The 18,814-nt window shown below is 44.4% G+C and overlaps 1 protein-coding gene across 2 annotated transcripts in view; it reads right to left on the minus strand.

Moving 5' to 3' along the window:
- Positions 1-1,222, minus strand: part of itga3b (integrin, alpha 3b) — a 155,785-nt gene extending 154,563 nt beyond the window's left edge. For both annotated transcript variants that reach the window (XM_078424333.1, XM_078424334.1), the window contains exon 1: positions 981-1,222. In XM_078424333.1, coding sequence (XP_078280459.1) covers positions 981-1,171 — 191 coding nt within the window. In that variant the 5' untranslated portion in view covers positions 1,172-1,222. The remainder of the gene's footprint in view (positions 1-980) is intronic.
- Between the last annotated feature and the right edge of the window lie 17,592 nt (positions 1,223-18,814).

Here is an 18,814-nt window from a genome sequence, read left to right on the forward strand (position 1 = left end):
GAAACACCGTCCCGACCGCCCTGAAGTAACTCGGTGCCCAACACGGGACGGACTGAGAGAAATCTGCACAAGGTGCGATCATTAGAAAGGAGAGGAAAATAAAAAGTTTTACACAGAACAGACGCTCAATGCTGCAAATCTCCCAGTGTCTAAATATTAACCCCGCGGCGCCTCTATTATGGAGCTGAATGTTGTTGGGTTTAAAAAAAAACAGTAACAAACTTGAAAGAATTTACAACAGACTGCTCCCATCCGCTGAAATCAAGTTTAGTTTCAAGCCGCGATCATCCGGCACAAATGGTTTACGGGACTAATGCGAAGTGCCCACGTTTAACCCTCTAAACCTGCTTGCCACTCTAATTTGTGAAGCGTGCCGCGACTGGAGCCGCTGCTTCAGGTTCAGCCCAGGCATGCAACACGCCTTTACAGCAATAATGGAAGTTTAAACAAGCCCGCAGGCAACACAACTCCTCCATCAGACTTGACTGACCGGCTCGCCGGTAGACTCTCTGCTTTTCACATTTCACCTGTTGTGAACAAACTCTCCCGTCCCGTACAAGACACTAGCAAACCCACCCACCCACTCCCTGCCAGCCCCTGCCCCCTGCCCCCCATACCCCTGCCCTACCCCCCCTCCTGCCTCTGCCCCTACCCCCTCCCTGCCCCCCTACCCACCCCTGCCCCCCCCCCCCAACCCCAGCCCCTGCTCCCTGCCCTCTGCCCCCCATACCCCTGCCCTACCCCCCTCCTGCCCCTGCCCCCTCCCTGCCCCCTACCCCCTGCCCCCTACCCACCCCTGCCCCCCCCCCACCCCCCTGCCCACCCTGCCCCTGCCCACCCCATGGCCCTGCCCACCCCCTGCCCCTGCCCACCCCTACCCATGCCCCCCCCCCTTGCCCATGCCCCCCCCCCCTGCCCCTGCCCAACCTCCTACCCCTACCCCAGCCCCCAGCCTCGCCCTCCACGGTGCAGACACTTACAGGTAGCGATCCTGCTTCTTCAACTCCCGGTGCAAAGCCACGGAATATCCGAAGTAGCTGCCGGCTGGACCCCGTTTGATGATGGGGTGCGCCACGTCGATGTTGAAGGCGGAGGAGGAGGAGATGGCCAAGGCAGCGGCAACGAGAGAGCAGACCCCCAGATGGAAGTGACCGGCTGCACAAGGCGCCATGGCGATCCCAAAGGCAGTGTGTATGTGTGAGTTGCTAGCTGCCTCTGCGAGTTCCCCGTCTCTCTCTCTCCTCCCTCCCTCTCTCCTCCCTCCCTCTCCTCTCTCTCTCTCTCTCTCTCTCTCTCTCTCTCTCTCTCTCTCTCTCTCCCTCCCTCCCTCTCTCTCTCTCTCTCTCTCTCCTCCCCCCTCTCTCTCTCTCTCTCTCTCTCTCTCTCTCTCTCCCTCCCACACCCCGCACACGCCTTTCCTTCCAACCTGCGCAGGGAACAGAACTGTTCTTCCGCACACAATCCCTCCCCTCCCCTCTGACACCGCACCGCCGCTCACTTTAACTCACTCTCTCAAAGGTTGCTCCAGCAGCCGTTGATTTTAATCACTACTCGTGCACTGGGCGACAAGTTCATACTGTGATCTGGGCGACAGGTTGATGCCACGATTGTATATAATCCGCAGACAGGGATAGTTAAGATAATGAAGAGAAAGAAAATCTAATCTCAGCTAGAAATTGTGCTCGTCTGGTTACAGTCACACGATCTCCATGAACCCATTGATAAGTTTGTAAAATGCTGGAGTAACTCAGCAGGGCAGGCAGCATCTCAGGAGAGAAGGAATGGGTGACGTTTCGGGTCGACACACTTCTTCAGTCTGAATTATCTTAACTATCTCAGTCTGAAGAAGGGTCTCGACCCGAAACGTCACCCATTCCTTCTCTCCTGAGATGCTGCCTGACCTGCTGAGTTACTCCAGCATTTTGTGAAATAAATACCTTCGATTTGTACCAGCATCTGCAGTTATTTTCTTATACGATAAGTTTGTAAAACCCAGGAACTGGTGGTGGCTATTCCGCCAGTTAATTTTAGGGGTGAACATAACCCACACCATCAATGGCAATGATGTGGAGAGGATGTTTCCACTAGTGGGAGAGTCTAAGAGCAGAGGTCATAGCCTTAAATTAAAGGACCTTCCTTTATGAAGGGAATGGGGAGGAATTTCTTTAGACAGAGGGTGGTGAATCTGGAATTCATTGCCACAGAGGGGCGTGGAGGCCAAGTCAACGGATATTTTTTTAAGGCAGATCTAGATAGATTCTCGATTAGTACCGATGTCAGGAGTTATGGGGAGAAGGGAGGAGAGTGGAGTTAAGAGGGAAAGATAAATCAGCCATGATTGAATGGTGAATTGACTTGATAGTTCAATTCTGTACCTATCACTAATGAACATTAATCAACTCCTTTCTAGATCTGGACCATCTAGACCTCCTGCAATTTGGAAACAGGAAAAATTGGTCTTTGGTGCACACTGTCCCTCTTGCATTACATTCAGACCTGGATCATCTAGACAATATGAATATCTTTTCATTAGTCATAGAGTGATACAGTGTTGAAACAGTCCCTCCGGCCCAACTTGCCCACATCAGCCAACATGCCCCATCTACTTGACCTTCAACACCCTATTACTCAATAAACTCATCCATAAACATCTGGCCCTTGGACTTGGGCCCTTCCTCTGCAGCTGGCTTGTGGACTTCTTGACCAGACGATGTCAGTCAGTTAGAATTGTCCACCTCCATCCTGACCCTCAACACTGGTGTCCCTCATTGTTGTGCATGCAGTCCCTTGCTCGATTCCCTTTCACACCCATGACTGTGTGGTGAAGTACCATGTAAACTTGATCTTTAAGTTTGCCGACGATACCACTGTTGTTGGCAGGATCTACAGCCATGATGAGAGGACGTACAGGAAGGAGGCTGAGAACCTTGAATCATGGTATCTGGATAATGACCTCGCCCTCAACCTCAGCAAGAATAAAGCGTTGGTTGCTGAGCTGAAGATGCGAGAGGATGAACACAACCCTGCCCTCATCAACGGAGTTGCTGCAGATACGGTCAACTGTTTCACATTCCTGGGAATACATATCACCCGCATGAACCTGACCCCTTCACAGTGATCGAGAAAGTGCATCAGCGTATTTACTTTCGTAGTCATCTGTGAATATTAAACATGTCCACAAGGATTTGCTCGAACTTTGATATACTGTATGTGGTCAGATCAGAAAATTTGTGATCTCATCTCCAATCGATGCATTTTTCTGTAAATGTTGAACAGATTACTGCTGCTGCTATTGTAGTTCCTGTGATGCTATAATGCAATCAGACAGGCAGTTCTTTGGCATTTCTTTTACTGTGCGCTATTCCTAAGAAATGATATTGTTGGGAATAACACCAATTTGATGAGCCACAGTAACAGGAAACCCATGATAGAATAAATATCAGATAGACACAAAAAGCTGGACAAGAGACAATATGTGCAGGAGGAGGCCAATTGGCCCTTCGAGCCAGCACCACCATTCAATGTGATCATGGCTGATCATTCTCAATCAGTAACTCAGTGGGACAGGCAGCATCTCTGGAGAGAAAGAATGGGTTATGTTTAGGGTCGAGGCCCTTCTTCAGATGTCTTCAGATGCCTGGCCCGTTGAGTTACTCCAGCTTTTTGTGTCTATCTTCGGTTTAAACCAGCATCTGCAATTCCTTCCTTCACATAGAATAAATATAGTTTTCTTTAAGGAGCTATAAATCAACGAATGAAAATAATTTGGCAAAAATGATGAGGATTGTTAAGGACCAGATTGACCATTAAACACATGCTGGCCCTCTTACATTGTTTATCCGGCTATGTTCTCCCTGCCAGATAGATTGACAATCGGAAACTCCTAGGAAATAACTTGTTTATAATTTAAAAGCCCACCATTTTATCCTCTCCACTGATGTGTGAATATTGTTTTAAACATAAGAGCAGTGATGGGTTAGATACAGTTTCTTGGTCCATGATAATTGCACATTCCTACGTTTTCATTGCTACCACAGCATGCAGAATGAGAGCCTTCTCTTGAAAGGCAGAGCACATTACTCACAATGTTTTCCTGTCAGTACAATATTCCAGTGTAATATCTTTGCCAACCGCACAATTCTATTATGCTAAAACCTGGGCCGATTGACAGTAGCATTTAGGTTTTAATCTTCTATTTTTTTTTAGAGATCAGTGGAGAAACAGTCCCTTCAGCCCACCGAGCCCACACCAACCAATGAACGCCCACTCACTCGTTCTATCCTACACACTAGGGACAATTTACAGAAGCCAATTAACCTGCACGTCTTTGGAATGTGGGAGGAAACCCATGCAGTCACAGTAAGAATGTGCAAACTCCACACAGACAGCACCCGTAGTTAGGATTGAATCTGGGACCCTGGTGCTGTAGGGAAGCAATTCTACAGCTGTGCCACTGTGCTGCACCACTGTGCCACTGTAATATTCACTGTGGATAGACACAAAAAGCTGGAGTAACTCGGCTGGACAGGCAGCATCTCTGGAGAGGAATGGGTAATGTTTCGGGTCGAGACCCTTCTTCAGACTGATATTCACTGTGCTGTGTCATTCACTGATTAATATTAATATACATTTTTATATTTTTGTATGACATGGAAGGCAGCCATTTGGCAAGTTGACCAGGCCAACCCACAGAGCAATCTCATTTCACCAACAATTTTCCTTAGAACCTAATCTTCCTAAATTCCCATCAATTCTCCTAGGATTCTACCTTCTATCCATCCACTGGGGGTCACTAAGAGTGGCCAGTATTTAGGCTAAAGGAGAAAACCAGAACACACAAAGGAAACAGGAAGAACGTGCAAGCTCCACACAGACAGCACTGGAAATCTGGGTTGAACTGGGATCACTGGTGCCACAAGACAGCAGCTCCACCAGCTGAATCATCCAATTATCCCAATGATGTGCAGCAGGAGGTTTGGACAATGTGATTTTCATTGATGCTTTTGAGCTATTTTTAATACTAACCAGAAAATAAAATAAAATATTATCATTGTAGATTTTTGATTATTATTTGTCTGAAACACAAGACTGTTGGTTTCTCGTATGTCAAACACCACAGTGTCAGTGATATTAACTCTGATAAAAAACAACAATTTCACCATGGCTAACAATATCAAACTCGTAAAAGACATAGAATGACACAAACTGCTGGAGTAACTCAGCAGGTCAGGCATCATCCCTGGAGAACACGGATAGATGACAATTCAGGTCGGGAACCTTCTTCAGGGTAAAATCCTAAAGGATTTCCATTACACAATATGTATCATTTAGCCTTCTAATTAACATATTCCCAATAAATTTGTGCAATCTTCATGGATTACCATTGCATTAATGCAAGGATAATATTAACTTGTCTCACCACCATTCAATCTTCAACTCACATACTTCAGAACGAAGAAACAGAGAATGCCAATGGATGAAAATTTGTTTTTGCTTTGACACATTAATTGTTTATCTCGTATAAATGTTCTGACAATAGCTTAAAAAATACAAAAGGGTTCACACCAAAATCTAAGCCTTTTTATGGTAAGGCAAACTGCCAAGGCAATGTTGATCCCCAAAAATGATTTATAAAACCAATGTATATTTTTTCAAAGCATTGGTCCAGTCCAGTGTGTAATACTACTCTCTTGAGACTGAGTGACGTCATGATAGATGTATGTAATGTTAGGAGAGGCGTGCATAGAGTAGATAGAGTCTTATTCTGAGGGTAGAATTAGGTCATAAGATCATGAGGAATAGGAGTAGAATTAGGCCGTTCAGCCCATCAAGTCTACTCCACCATTCCATCATGGTTGATCTACAGTATCTCTCCCTCCTAACCCCATTCTCCTGCCTTCTTCCCATAACCTCTGACACCCACACTCATCAAGAATCTATCTATCTCTGCCTTAAAAATGTCCACTAATGGCCTCCACACCCTTCTGCGGCAAATAATTCCACAAATTCACCACCCTCTGACTAAAGAAATTTCTCCTTATCTCCTTCCTAAAAGAATGTCCTTTTGAATTGTCACCTTATGGTGAGAGGGGGAAAGACAACATATCTGTGGTGCTGCTGGAAGTAAACATTTCATTGCCCCGTTTCGGGACAGATGGTAATAAAACACTCTATTCTATCTACTCTATGCGTGCCTCTCCTAACAATTGGCTCTTGAATGTTTAATGGAGATTTATGGGGCAAGGGAGAGTGGTACATCGTGGAAACCACTAACAGTGAGGTGGTGAAAGCAGGGATGATAGCAATGTTTAAGAGGCATCTATGCAGGCACGTGATGCGATGGTGAATAGAGGGAACACACAATGTACAGGCAGATGTGCAGTTTAAATTAGCATCATGATCAGTACAAACATGATGGAATGAACGGCCTCTTCCTGTCCTGTACGGTTCTAAAGGCATGTGCTGTTATAGCTTTACCCACACAATAAAGGATTTGTAGGAAGGAACTGCGGATGCTGGTTTAGATTTCGATTTTTTAGATTTAGAGATACAGCGCGGAAACAGGCCCTTCGGCCCACCGAGTCCCAGCGATCCTCGCACATTAACACTATCCTACACACACCAGGGACAATTTTTACATTTACCCAGTCAATAAACCTACATACCTGTATGTCTTTGGAGTGTGGGAGAAAATCGAAGATCTCGGAGAAAACCCACGCAGGTCACGGGGTGAACGTACAAACTCCGTACAGACGGCGCCCGTAGTCAGTATCGAACCCGAGTCTCCGGCGCTGCATTCGCTGTAAGGCAGCAACTCTACCGCTGCGCCACCGTGCCGCCCAACGAAGCGAAGAGTTTACAACGAAGATCGACACAGAATGCTGGAGTAACTCAGCGGGACAGGCAGCGTCTCTGGAGAGAAGCAATGGGTGACTTCTCGACCCGAAATGGCACCCATTCCTTCTCTCCACTGATGCTGCCTGACCCGTTGAGCTACTCCCAGTATTTGGTGTCTATCTTTAATATAAAGGATTTGTTCATTTCAAACAGCACCTTCACCTGAAGATGCTAATCAGGCTGCTAAAATAATCTGATTTTGCAGAAGGTAGGCACAAAGTGCTGGAGTAACTCAGCAGGACAGGCAGCATCTCCGGATAGAAGGAATGGGTGATGTTTCGGGTCGAGACCTTTCTTCGGACTGAGCCGACGTCCTAACTCAGACCCAGACTCAGCCCTAAGAAGGATCTCAACCTAAAACAACATCACCCATTCCTTCAATCCAGAGATGCTGCCTGTCCCGCTGAGCTACTCCAGCATTTTGTGTCTATCATCAGTGTAAACCAGCATCTGCAGTTCCTTCCCACACATGTCTGATTTTACAGATAAATGTCTAAATGGGAAGTGTAAATAAAATAGTTTTGTTCCTACCAACTTGTTAAGTCCTAATTACAGTATATCGCTGATGGTGGAACCACGTCACTGTACTCAATCTCCAACAGGCCCACATCCATGAATGTTGTATTAATGTTGTATTAATCACTTCACAGACTACACGTCATCGTGAAGTGGAGTGGGAAAACTAATTATTTGTTTACTGCTGTGGAGTGTTACCATATCTAAACGATTATAGATGAGTTCAATATTAGATCCTGAGTCCATCTAAATTGTAATTAGCTTATTAACCATCGTCATAAACGAGTACAAAATATATTGTTGTGACTGTTTAGTAGACGTGGCTTGTAACGTATGTGTTAAATATTTAATTGGTTGCAATAGGATGTCTAGGATGGTAATTAATCGTAAATTCATAACATCGGTTAAGACGCCACACATTTAAGTCATCGTAATGGAAGATTAGTTTAGTTCATTCACAAACACCAAACTACACTATCGTAATGGACGATCACTTTAGTTCAGTTACAAACATCAAACGACACTATTTTAAAGCCAAAGCTATTTTGCATTGAATGAATGAATGCCTTCAAAATTATGTGATTGAAATTCAAATTCTAGTTTGGAATTCTGCGAGCTATTATTTCCCTGATGGCCAATACTAAATAAATAATTTATTTATTTTGATCATTAATCAGTCAGCCTGGATATCCTGATAACTTATTTGCACCATTTGCATTCAATGTTGAGGTATCCGAGCTGACTAAAGATTGAAATCTTCCCCATAAACCCGAGTCCAGTCAGGGCGGCACAGTGGCGCAGCGGTAGAGTTGCTGCCTTACAGCGAAATGCAGCGCCGGAGACTCAGGTTTGATCCTGACCACGGGTAATGATAAATTTCCCACTGGGAGCCAGGATCAGCAGCAGAACCTGGTTTGACTGAAACAGACTTCCTTTTGCAAGGTACAAAGTGCTGGACAAACCTAAGCAGAATCAGAGTCCTGACCCGAAATGGCTTGTCTATTTTCCTCTACGGATGCTGCCTGATCTGTTGAATTCCTCCAGCACTTTTGCTTTTGGCATCTGCAGTTTCTTGTGTCTTGTTTCCACTATAACCCACGTGCCACAGTGGGGATGTGGGAAGATCTACTTATTCTTCCAACAGAGGCAAGGATGCCTGTACAGACAAGTGAAAACACGTACCTCCAGATTCAGGGACAGTTTATTTCCAGATGTTATCAGGCAACTGGACCATCCTACCACCAACTATAGTGTGGTCCCAACCCACCATCTACCTCATTGGAGACCCTTGGATTATCTTTACTCGGACTTTACCTTGCGCTAAACGTTATTACCTTTATCCTGTGTCTGCACACTGTGGGTGGGTTGATTGTAATTATGTGCAGTCTATTCGTTGACTAGATAGCATGCAACAAAAATGCTTTTCTCTGTACCTCGATACACTTTAAACTTTAGAGATGCAGCATGGATGCAGCAGTAGTTAATAATGAAGTAGAGTTTCAAAGTCTACAGAGAGACTTGGGCCTTTTGGAAGGGTGGGCTGAAAGATGGCAGATGGAGTTTAATGCTGATAAGTGTGAGGTGCTGCATTTTGGTAGGACAAATCAAAATAGGACGTACAGGGTAAATGGTAGGGAATTGAGGAATACAGTGGAACAGAGGGATCTGGGAATAACTGTGCATTGTTCCCTGAAGGTGGAATCTCATGTGGATAGGGTGGTGAAGAAGGCGTTTGGTATGCTTGCCTTTATAAATCAGAGCATCGAATATAGAAGTTGGGATGTAATGTTAAAATTGTACAAGGCATTGGTGAGGCCGAATCTGGAGTATGGTGTGCAGTTCTGGTCGCCAAATTATAGGAAGGATGTCGACAAAATGGAGAGGGTACAGAGGAGATTTACTAGAATGTTGCCTGGGTTTCAGCACTTAAGCTACAGAGAGAGGTTGAACAGGTTGGGTCTTTATTCTTTGGAGCGTAGAAGGTTGAGGGGGGACTTGATAGAGGTTTTTTAAATTTTAAGAGGGATTGACAGAGTTGACGTGGGTAGGCTTTTCCCTTTGAGAGTGGGGAAGATTCCAACAAGGGGACATAGCTTTAGAATTGAGGGAAAAAAGTTTAGGGGTAACATGAGGGGTAACTTCTTTACTCAGAGGGTGGTGGCTGTATGGAATGGGCTTCCGGTGGAAGTGGTGGAGGCAGGCTCGATTTTATTATTTAAGAGTAAATTGGATGGATAAGAGAGGATTGGAGGGTTATGGTCTGAGAGCAGGTAGATGAGATTAGGTCAGAGAGAGTGGTCGGCATGGACTGGTAGGGCCGAACGGGCCTGTTTCCGTGCTGTAGTTGTTATATGGTTATATGGTTATATGGTTATATGGAAGCAGTTCCTTTGGCCCGCTGAGCCTGTGCCGACCAGCAATAAACCCATACACTAGCACTACCCTACACACTAGTGGCCAATTTACAATTAACAGTAGCCAATTAACTTACAAACCTGTACATCTTTGGAATGTGGGAGGAAACTGGAGCACCTGGAGAAAACTCTTGAGGTCGCAGGGAGAATGTACAAATTCCGTACAGACAGCACCCGTAGTCAGGATTGAACCAAGGTCTCTGGTGCTGGAAGGCCATTGTGCCACCGCATGACAATAATACATGGGTTGCATGACACATGGTAATAGTAAACAAATCTAAACAAGTAAAGTTCCTGTTCTCCCCAGGAATGTTACTACCAATGCAGTCAGACATTTCCAGCAGAACTGATTCTATCTGAAAGCTGGGATGAGTGTGTATGAGGCTCTGTGAAAGGCCAAAAATACAATCTGTGGTGAAACATTTCATCACTGATAAAATCAATTGTATGAGTTCTTTCAGTATAATGGCTCCTTTTAGTCAATATGTGATTTGTCCCTCTGCCCTGGATCTGCCTGAAAGCTTTACAGGCTAATTGGCTGTGGATCCTTTGCCCTATAATAAGGGATTATTATGGAGTCATAGATTTATACAGAACAGACATAGGATGCTATCCTCTGCTTGGATAGCTTACAACCTAATGGTATGAACAATTGTAGGTAATACCCCTCAACCTCTGTTTTTTTTCTCCTTTATTTTCTCTTCTTTTACAGATGCCTACAATCCCACACGTCTTTGGGATGTGGGAGGAATCGAGAGCACCACAACGAAACCCATATGGTCAAGGAGAGAACATGTGAACACCACACACACAGCACCCGAGGTCGGGATTGAACCGGGGTCTCAGGCGAAGTGAGGCACTAGTTCTACCGACTGCACTGCTGTGCCATCCTTGCTAATATATACATCTTTGGGATGTGTGAGAAAATCCAGCAGAAACCCATATGGTCAGTGCATATTCCACACAGAAAACACATGGAGGTTAGGACAGAACTATGATCACTGGAGCTGTGAGGTGGCATCTGTGCCAATGTACCTAAGACAGACCCAAGATGCTGGAGTAACTCAGCGGGTCAGGCAACATCTCTGGAGAAAAGGAAGGGGTAACGTTTCAGGTCAGGACCCTTCTTCAGACTGATTATGGGGAGGGGGGGGGGGGGGGGACTGAAAAACTGCTTAACCAACTTTTAATGGTGGAAGAGGGTCAAGGGTAACGTTTGAAGATTAGAGAATTCAGTGTTCATATCGCTGAGTTGTAAGCTACCTTCGAGAAATATGAGGTGCTGTTCCTCCGGTTTGTGTGTGGCTTCACTCTCCGCGATGGAGAAGGCCCAGGGCAGAAAGGTCAGTGTGGAATTGCAAAGGGGAATTAAAGTGGTTAGCAACTGGGAGATCCAGTAGGCCTTGGCGGACCGAGCGTAAGTGTTTAGTGAAACGGTCGGCGAGTCTACACTTTGTCTCCCCTTGGAATAGATGCCCATATAGGGAACACCGGATGCAGTGGATGAGGCTGAAGGAGATGAATGTGAACGTCTGTCTCATGTGGAAGGACTGTCGGGGTCCCTGGATGGAGTCATGAGAGGAGATACAAGGGCAGGTGTTGCATCTCTTGCAATTGCAAGGAAGGTACCTGGGGAGGGGGTGGGAAGGGATGAGTGAACCAATGAGGTGTGGAGGGACCAGGCTCTGCAAAAGGTGGAAAGGAGTGGAGATGGGAAAATGTGATTGGTGTTGGTGTCACGTTAGAGCTGATGTCACCTATCCATTTTCTCCAGAGATGCTGCTGCCTAACCCACTGAGTTACTCCAGCATTTAGTCTCCATCTTTGGTATAAACCAGCATCCGCAGCTCCTATTTATTACATTGTTGCATTTGCACTTGGTTGTGTCAGTTTGAGATTGATTGAAGGATACAGCAGGGAACCAGCACATCGAGCCCACACCAACCATCGATCACTTTTTCACGCCAGTTTGATGTTATCCCACTTTCACATCCACTCTCTACGCGAGAAAGGCAGTTTACAGAGGCCGACAAACCTACACGTTTTGGGAGGAATCTGGAGCACCCGGAGGAAACCTACTTGCTCACCGGGAGAACATGCAAACTCCACACAGGCAGTACCCGAGGTCTGGATCAAACTCGGGTCTCTGGCTTTGTGAGACAGAAGCTCTACCAGCCACACGGTGTAAACAGATGGTTGGTTGTACTGAAGAAAGGAATAATCCTTGCATCCAGGCCATCTTAGGAGTCACAACCTAATAGTGTTTGACACGGTTAAACCAAACGTGATAATAAATAGCTAAACCAGCTGTGCGATATTTATTTTCAAATCTCCCCGCCTTTGAACTTCAGTAAATGAAGATTAGAGACATGCTAAAGTACCTATTTGGATGGCAGACCACAAAAATGTTACTGTTATTCTGTTGTATCTGTGGAAAATCGTCAATCTTGAATAAAATACAAAGAGCGTAGTACAACATAAAGGGGCAGCCCAGTGCCACAGCCGTAGAGTTGCTACTTATCATCATCATCATCATATCATATATATACAGCCAGAAACAGGCCTTTTCGGCCCACCAAGTCCGTGCCGCCCAGCGATCCCCGTACATTAACACTATCCTACACACACTAGGGACAATTTTTTTTAAACATTTACCCAGCCAATTAACCTACATACCTGTACGTCTTTGGAGTGTGGGAGGAAACCGAAGATCTCGGAGAAAACCCACGCAGGTCACGGGGAGAACGTACAAACTCCTTACAGTGCAGCACCCGTAGTCAGGATCGAACCTGAGTCTCCGGCGCTGCATTCGCTGTAAAGCAGCAACTCTACCGCTGCGCTACCGTGCCGCCACAGCGCCAGAGCCCTGGGTTCGATTCTGACTACGGGTGCTGTCTGTGTGGAGTTTGCACATTCTCCCAGTGACCACCTGGGGTTTTCTCCGGATGCTCCCAGTTTCCTCCAACATTCCACGGAAGTGCAGGTTTGTAGGTTGATTGGCTTCTGTAAATTGCCCCTAGTGATGCAGAACTGGGATAACATAGAATCAGCGTAGGGGTGATCGATGGTCGGCGTGGACTTGGTGGGCCAAAGTAGCTGCTTCCACGCTGCATCTCCAAACTACTAAGTATATTCCAAAAGGTGGTGAAATAACATCCCAGTAAGTGAATATTAAACACTAACCCAGGCCTTCATTTGACATTGATTTCCAATCTCATTCTTTTCCTAACCATAACACAGCCTTACTAACCTCGAATAAATTCACAAACATTAGTTATATTCTTAAACTTTATTCTGGGCCAAAGGGCCTGTTTCTATGCTCTAATGTTATTTTTTTGAATAACCTTTCTTTCTATGGTTCTAAAATATTGTACAATTAAGCCACACAGCTTCCGAGACCTCGGTTTGATCCTGACCTCGAGTGTGGTTTGTGTGGAGTTTGCCCATTCTCCCTATGACCATGTGTCTTTCTTCTGGGTGTTCTGGTTTCCTCCCACATCCCAAAGACGTGTGAGTTTGTAAGTTAATTGTCTAGTGTAAATTGCCCCTAATGTATAGGGAGTGGATGTGAAAGTGTGATAACATAGAACTGACGTGAACGGCAGACACAAAATGCTGGAGTAACTCAGCGGGCCAGGCAGCATCTCGAGGGAGAAGGAATGGGTGACGTTTCACATCGAGACCCTTCTGATGTGAATGGCATGGACTCAAGTGGGCGAGGGGACTGTTTCCATGCAATAGACAATAGACAATAGGTGCAGGAGGAGGCCATTCAGCCCTTCGAGCCAGCACCGCCATTTAATGTGATCATGGCTGATCATTCTCAATAAGTACCCCGTTCCTGCCTTCTCCCCATACCCCCTGACTCCGCTATCCTTAAGAGCTCTATCCAGCTCTCTCTTGAATGCATTCAGAGAATTGGCCTCCACTGCCTTCTGAGGCAGAGAATTCCACAGATTCACAACTCTCTGACTGAAAAAGTTTTTCTTCATCTCAGTTCTAAATGGCCTACCCCTTATTCTTAAACTGTGGCACCTTGTTTTGGACTCCCCCAACATTGGGAACATGTTTCCTGCCTCTAACGTGTCCAACCCCTTAATAATCTTATACGTTTCGATAAGATCTCCTCTCATCCTTCCATATCTTGCAAACAAACAAACTACCTCACAGTTTCTCCTTAAATTATATTGAAAATATTGATGATGGTGCTTTGTGACCTTCCAAGTCTGCATTCAAATAACAGCTTTAAAAATAATCAGTATGTTCTCAGCACTGAAGACAGACTGGGAGCAACCACTAAACAATAAGGAGATTTGCTACTTTACAATATCCCTGCCAACACATTGAGGAGTGTCACCTGCATTAACTTCCTGGAACAAACTGTTCTTATAACCTCTGCCATGTTTACCAATGTAGAGAAGTCCTTCTGGAACCAACATAATTTTTAAATCCAGTCAGAGATGTGTCATAATTAATCTTTCATTTGTTCAAGAGTGCACATGATTTTTGAAAGAATACCCCGTTATGAGGTCAGAAATCTTTAGTCACTGACTTATTAATGAAAATCACAAGAGAATCTCACCCACTCTCGCGTTTTTGTTCATGGCATTGATATATATTTTTGGCTTTTCCATGATTGAATGATGCATTTTATTCCAGAACAATCAGATCTACTTTAACAAACAACAATGTGAGTCAGTATAAATTTGCATATATCATTAATCATCTATGTAGAAATAAGGAATCAAAGATGCTGGTTTACAAAGTAGGATGTAAAGTACTGGAGTAACTCAGTGAGTCGGGCTGCATCCTTGGAAAACATGGATAGGTGATCTTTCGGGTTGGGACCCTTCTTCACACTGATAAACTTGGCTCTTGCCTGAAGCAGAGTCCCAGCCCACAATGTCACCATTCCATGTTCTCCAGGGTTGCTGCCTGACCTGCTGAGTTACTCCAGCATTTTGTGTCCTGATTTGCCATCGATCTGTCTTCATGTAGGTCAGGAAGAGTTTGAGTTGGAATGGCAGTCAGAAGTCTCCGAATAGTTTGCCAAGTAAACGGTTCAAACAGGCCTGATTCTTTTGACTGGTTTTCTGTTGTTTGACTGTTTACATTAAACCAATTAGATTTTGATGCCAACTGTGCCAGAACTCAACGTTCCTCTTTAAGATAATGAAATGCCTTTTTCCAAGGTCAAATCCACCATCCTTCCTAACAAACTTACTCGCAATAAGGCTAATAACTGTGGATGAATTGCTGTGATATTACATGCTGATCTTACTAAGCAAACGCCCGTCTCCTATCACTAGGGAACAAACATGTCAAATACCAGAAAATCAGCCATATAGGTTGTCTTGGATATAAGTTCCAACCCGTTCTGTACACTTTGTCCCCCTCTCCTGCTACTGCCCCTGAAGGCAGAGATTCATTCTGAGGGTTATGTCCACTCCCTGACGGGCCTTTTCAAAATTTGAGAGTCTCCTGGTGATTTAAATAATCATGGACTACACCAGTGTTTAGCTTTTCCATACCTGATGCAGCATGGAAACAGGTCCTTCGGCCTACTGAGTCCACGCCGACCATCGATCGCCCATTCACGCTAGTTCTATATTACCCCATCCATTTGTTTCACTTTCAGCTCTTGCCATTTTCACTTACTCCACCCATCTGCCTGTATCCACCTATCACTTGCCAGGCTTTGCTCCAGCCCACCCTCACTTTTCCTGCTTTCTACTCCGTCAGTCTAAAGTAGGGTATCGGCTGGAATCATTGCCCTTCCATCTTCCCTCCATTGACCTGCTGACTTCCTCCACCACTTTGTTTCTCATTGGCTTGTAATGTGGGTAAGTGGGATTAGTGGAAGTAGGTGCAATCGTTGGCATGTTTGTGATGGGCCAAAGGGCCTAATTCTGTGCTCTGCAACTCCATGACTCTATCTGTTGCACCCCAGTGACGCCCACTGAGTTTGTACTGCTCAGTATCACAAGGCATCTACCCACTGAATCACAGGAGAGCCTCCAGCACTCAATGTAGCTGGCTTCAATTGAATTGTAATTGACTGTAAATTCCTGTGAATGGGAAAACATACTTGCTGGTAGCTGCGCAATGGCCACTGCATGACAGCGCCAGGGACCCGGGTTGGATCCTGACTGTCGGGACACACTGGCGAATCTGTGTGGAGTTTGCACATTCGTCCTGTGACCACATGGGTTTCCTCCCACTTCCCAAATACGTGTGGGGTTGAAGGTTAATTGACCTCTGTTAATTGCCCCTAGTGTGTAGGGAGTGAAGGTGAATGTGGGATAACATAGAGCTGATGTGAGCGTGTGATCGATGGATGGGGTGGACGTGATTCCCATGCTGTGTCTTTCAATCAATGAAAGTATGTATGCACCCGAGGCCTTTTTCCTTCGGATATCAGTGGCCTTAACCTCAGTATAAGACCATCAAAGCATTGCATTGTACCCCCTAGAAACATCATTCATGATATAACTTGCAAATCATATTCTCACAATTAAATACAATATATTTTTGTTCTATATTTTAATGGAAGTAGTGTTTGATAATTGACAGAGCATATATTTCTTGTGCACAAATCACAAATAAGTTATGGGTGTAAATCCATTCAGTAAAGAAGCATGGGTTATTTTTTTTACATAATTAAGAGTATGAATAATGAATAGTAAATGGAAATTTAGCTGCAACATCCCCTAATTAAAAATCAGGGCATTTTGGCACTGTTCATACAGATAAAGTAATTTATCTTCAAATAATAATTTCATCTCAGCAAGAGCTAACAGGCCAAAATACATTAAAATATCACTTCAATTTCCTGTGATCACATCTGACAACACAGAAATTGAACTAGCAGGAATGTAATCATGTTAACCCTTAAAACAAAGATGGTAGTGAAAAGTAGAGAGTGACACAGATTCATAGAATTATATAGTGTTGAAACAGGCCCTTCAGCCCAACTTGTCCAAGCTGACCAACATGCCCCATCAACACCAGTCCAACCAGCCAGCATTTGGCCCATATCCCTCCAAACCTATCCTATTCACGTATCTGTCTAAATATTTCTTAAGATTGTGATAGTTCTTGACTCAACTACCTTCTCCGGCAGCTCGTTCCATACATCTATCACCCTTTGTGCAAAAAAGTTGCCCATCCAGTTCTTATCAAATCTCTCCCATTATCTTAAACCCATGTCCTCTGGTTCTCGATTCCCCTACTCTTGGTAAAAGACTGGGAAATATTTAAAGATAGTTGCAAGAGATTTAAATATGTTATCACCTATAATTATTAAGTTTCTATTAATTTCATCCAAACACCTTAGTACTGAGTGTGCAATATTAAATAAGTCAAGAAATTTGGGCACATGATCTCTGCCAAGAGTTGTAAGTAAAGAAGAGGACTTGCTTATGATATTGTTGAATTGCTATATTGCAGGAGATGCTTATCTGACCCATCAAGTATATACTGGCTCCAAGTTGGGCAATCTCATCAACTCCGACTTTCTCCACAGCTTGTAAACTATTTCATCTCAAGCCCTTGTCAAATTCCCTGACCACGTATATAACATGATATCAGACCACAATGCAACCATTCCAAAGACGTGCAGGTTTGTAGGTTAATTGGCTTGGTGTAAATGTAAAATTGGCCCTATTGTGTGTAGGGTAGTGTTAATGTGTGGGGATTGCTGGTCGACAAGGACCCGGTGGGCCGAAGGGCCTGTTTTCCTGCTGTATCTCTAAACTGAACTAAACCGTCAAGATATTTTCCACAATGTATCTGCAAAAGTTTGTTATAGTATTCAGTGACAAAGTAGAGGCATGTACTTAGAAACAGAAAATAGGTGCAGGAGTAGGCCATTTGGCCCTTTGAGCCAGCACCGCCATTCAATATGATCATGGCTGATCATCCAAAATTGATACCGTGTTCCAGCTTTCTCCCCATATCTCTTGATTCTGTTAGCCCTAAGAGCTATATGTAACTCTGATGTGTAATGTGCTATATGAATCATGACCTTCATCACGATTACATATACATGCTGTGCTCAGAACAGATTATCCAAGATGACCAACATGCCCCATCTACACCAGTCCAACCAGCTAGCATTTGGCCCATATCCCTCTAAACCTATCCTATTCACGCACCTGTCTAAATATTTCTTCCAGTAATCTCAAGCTGCTAACTCTCTCTCCTGCTAATCCACAAAGGAAAAATGTACTCCATTGCAAAGAGCGAGATTAGTTAATGATTGGACCAGCAATTAGCAATGTACCAGGACTGGGAAAGAGTAATGAGTTAGCTAGAGATCGTGATCTTAATTCCTTTCTTGTGACCTGCTGAAAGCACATGCGCAAATACCGAGCACATCGACTTGGCATTTACAAAGCTTCCATGCTTGAACAGTTTATGATAAGTAACTGTTGGAAGTTGTATGTTAAAAATGACATTGGAAGATAGCTGATAGAGGAGGCAGAGGCAAGAAAACTCTGTATGGGTTTCCTTCTGAATATGCAATATAAATAACATGAAGCAATGTGAGTTGGATATATTTCCTTGTGCAGCATGATAAAAGGTATGTCCATATTCACTGGTGCATTACAGCAAATGCCAGCAGCAATATAAATATTTTCTCCATTATTGATGGTCTTGTATCCCAGTCAAACTGAAAGCCTAAATATTAGTCATCATGTTTGGCACTTATGAACATTCCGAAATCTATGTTTAAGAAAGAACTGCAGATGTTGGAATAAATCAAAGGCAGACACAAAATGCTGGAGTAACTCAAACTGAAGAAGGGTCTCAACCTGAAACGTCACCCATTCCATCTCTCGGAATGATGCCTGTCCCGCTGAGTTACTCCAGCATTTTGTGTCTACCCGAAATCTATGTATGTTGGGACAAAAGCAACTGGTGTCCTTATCTTCTTTAACCTTGTAAAACTTCACAACTTGCTTTGTACAGTGTTATCAAACTAA

This window comes from Rhinoraja longicauda, chromosome 29 (assembly GCF_053455715.1).
Source record: "Rhinoraja longicauda isolate Sanriku21f chromosome 29, sRhiLon1.1, whole genome shotgun sequence".
NCBI lineage: Eukaryota > Metazoa > Chordata > Chondrichthyes > Rajiformes > Arhynchobatidae > Rhinoraja > Rhinoraja longicauda.